Below are 2,200 nucleotides of genomic sequence, written 5' to 3' on the forward strand. Positions count from 1 at the left end.
TCGCTCAGACCCCAAATCTCCAGATCTTCCAGTCTTTGAAGCGGCAAGTGTTTCAGTTGCTTCTGATAAAAGTCTCTGAATAAAATAGTAACCTGAGCCCCAGTGTCCAACAAAGCTTTGCTATAGATTCCTTCTATTTTAATTGGCACTAGAGGGGACGGCCCAATTAGACCAGCTGGCAGCTTCTCATTCCTTGTTCTTTCCACTGCCTTACAGTCGGCATGCTGATGAGCGGTAGATGGTAGTCCTAAAACTTTTGCTCTCTCCTTCAAAGAATCAGGCCGTGTTAGTCTTCTGTCATCTGAAATGTAAATGGGCGAAGAATTCGAGGCAGGGGTTCTTTCCTTCATGGTGTTATTTATGGAGCGCTTTAAACTTGGGCACACAGTTGGCTCCTTCACTGAGGCCCTCTGAAGTTTCCCTGCGTCGAGTTCGCCAAAAACATTTCATTTACTCTCCTTAGATTCTCAGGATTCGGACATCTCCGTCTCATGTGTCCTGTCTCTCCACATCGGTAACAGAATCCAACAAATGCTCTTGATCTGACTGCATTCAATTCTCTTCTGACTGCCATACCTGTGGATGCTGCCTCTGTTTGCTTCTCTTCTGCTAGTGTCTTGACTGTCTTCTGTAGCCCCTCTACTGTCTTGACAATCTGTGTTATTGCATCTGCTAATGTGGCCACTTGTGACTGTATCTGTGATGCTTCGGAACTAGAGGCGCTGTGAACCATTGCTCCTGTTTGTACCTGAGAGGAGCTCCTCTCTTCCAATACAGCTTCTTCCTCTCTGACAGCTTTCACCAACTGATGATACATTAAAGGTGTCTGGTTTGTTTGTGCCCGCATTTTTATCATGATGGGATCTAGAGGCAATGCACCCTGAAATATCTGCTGAACTCTTTTCTGATCTACTTGGTCTGAGTTTATCCCCTTCTTGAGCATTAGTTGATGAAGAATTCGATCCAACCGCCTAATATACTGGGACAATTTCTCCCCCTCCGTCTGATAGGTATGCGTGAACTTATATTGAAGCTCCTCCACTGTCTCAGTTCGCCCAAAAACATCTTGTAAAGCGTTCAAGTAGTCTCTAGCAGAGCAGGCCCTTTTGCTCAGTCTTAGATTTCTGATCACTTCTGCGGCCGCCCCTTTGAGACTTTCGGCAACTCGCTGTTTCTTAACAGCTTCCGACACATTCCATTCTTCTATTACTTGAAGCACTTGATCCAGCCAGGGTTCAAACTCCTCCTCCCCATTTGGTGTGGGCTGAGTCCCTGAGAAGAACTTTAACTTGCGGTATTCAGATGCCAAAGATTTCTGGCCCAGAGTCGCACATTTACTCATTACTTCGGTCAGTGCTTGTACTAACCCAGAGGTGGTGACCATGTCATTTGCATCTACTGACTTGTTTCCAGGCAAAAACTCTGGTCGAACCAATCTAGCTTTGAGTCCCTCTTTCCCAAATTCAAAGTCCTCAGGGAAATCTAACGCTGACACTGGTGTCTCCCACTCAAACAGAACATTGGTCCTCTCCTCTTCTGTGTCCCTATTTACTTTGATATCTCTAATTAAACAATGTTCTCCTGGGATAATCTTTTCCATCAAATCATAAAGCTGACGGCGGGACATTTCAGTACTGGGGACTATTAATGCAAGTGCTTTGTCTAAGTCCACTCTACAGGTCTGACACCACTCAGTGACTAACTTTGAATCCATTTTGTTGTCTTTACTGTGCTTAAAAAAAAAAAGGGAAACAGAGTTATGGTCTGAAATGGAATCCCGGACGAGCCCCCAAATGTAGCGCACCCGTGGGTGTACCTTAGAAGTGGAATAGTAGGTTCAGATCTCTCTTTGCTCTGGTGAACTCCCTTTTTCTTCCCCAATACTCAGACACAGTTTATATGAACAATGGGCCCGTTTATTTTCAACAATGTGACCCTAAACAAAATAATGGTAAGCAGTCAAACTTGCACAGAATATTACTAGTTATAAAATTACTGCAGTATTAAATGCAATGCGCGGTCAAACAGCTTCTTACACAAAAATCTCAATCAATTACACTTTTCTCCACAGGGTGTCTCTATAACAAGTTTCACTGCAAATGATGAGAGTAAAACAAATGTTAGATATTGACTCTAATCAAATGAAAATACAACAGCTGAGTATATTAAACCCTGTAGAAGGCTTCCAACGCTTAAATAT

The 2,200-nt window shown here is 43.5% G+C and overlaps 1 protein-coding gene across 1 annotated transcript; it reads right to left on the bottom strand.

Annotated features, from left to right (window-relative positions):
- Window positions 1–397: 397 nt before the first annotated feature.
- On the bottom strand, window positions 398–1,714 carry LOC120991012 (paraneoplastic antigen Ma1 homolog). The gene has a single exon (XM_040419902.1). The coding sequence runs from the start codon at window positions 1,712–1,714 to the stop codon at window positions 398–400; it is 1,317 nt and encodes a 438-aa protein (XP_040275836.1).
- Between the last annotated feature and the right edge of the window lie 486 nt (window positions 1,715–2,200).

This window comes from Bufo bufo, chromosome 2 (assembly GCF_905171765.1).
Source record: "Bufo bufo chromosome 2, aBufBuf1.1, whole genome shotgun sequence".
NCBI lineage: Eukaryota > Metazoa > Chordata > Amphibia > Anura > Bufonidae > Bufo > Bufo bufo.

What these genes read in the sequence shown, in the direction of transcription:
- LOC120991012 (XM_040419902.1), bottom strand. Translation starts at nt 1,714, where the DNA reads ATGGATTCAAAGTTAGTCACTGAGTGGTGTCAGACCTGTAGAGTGGAC.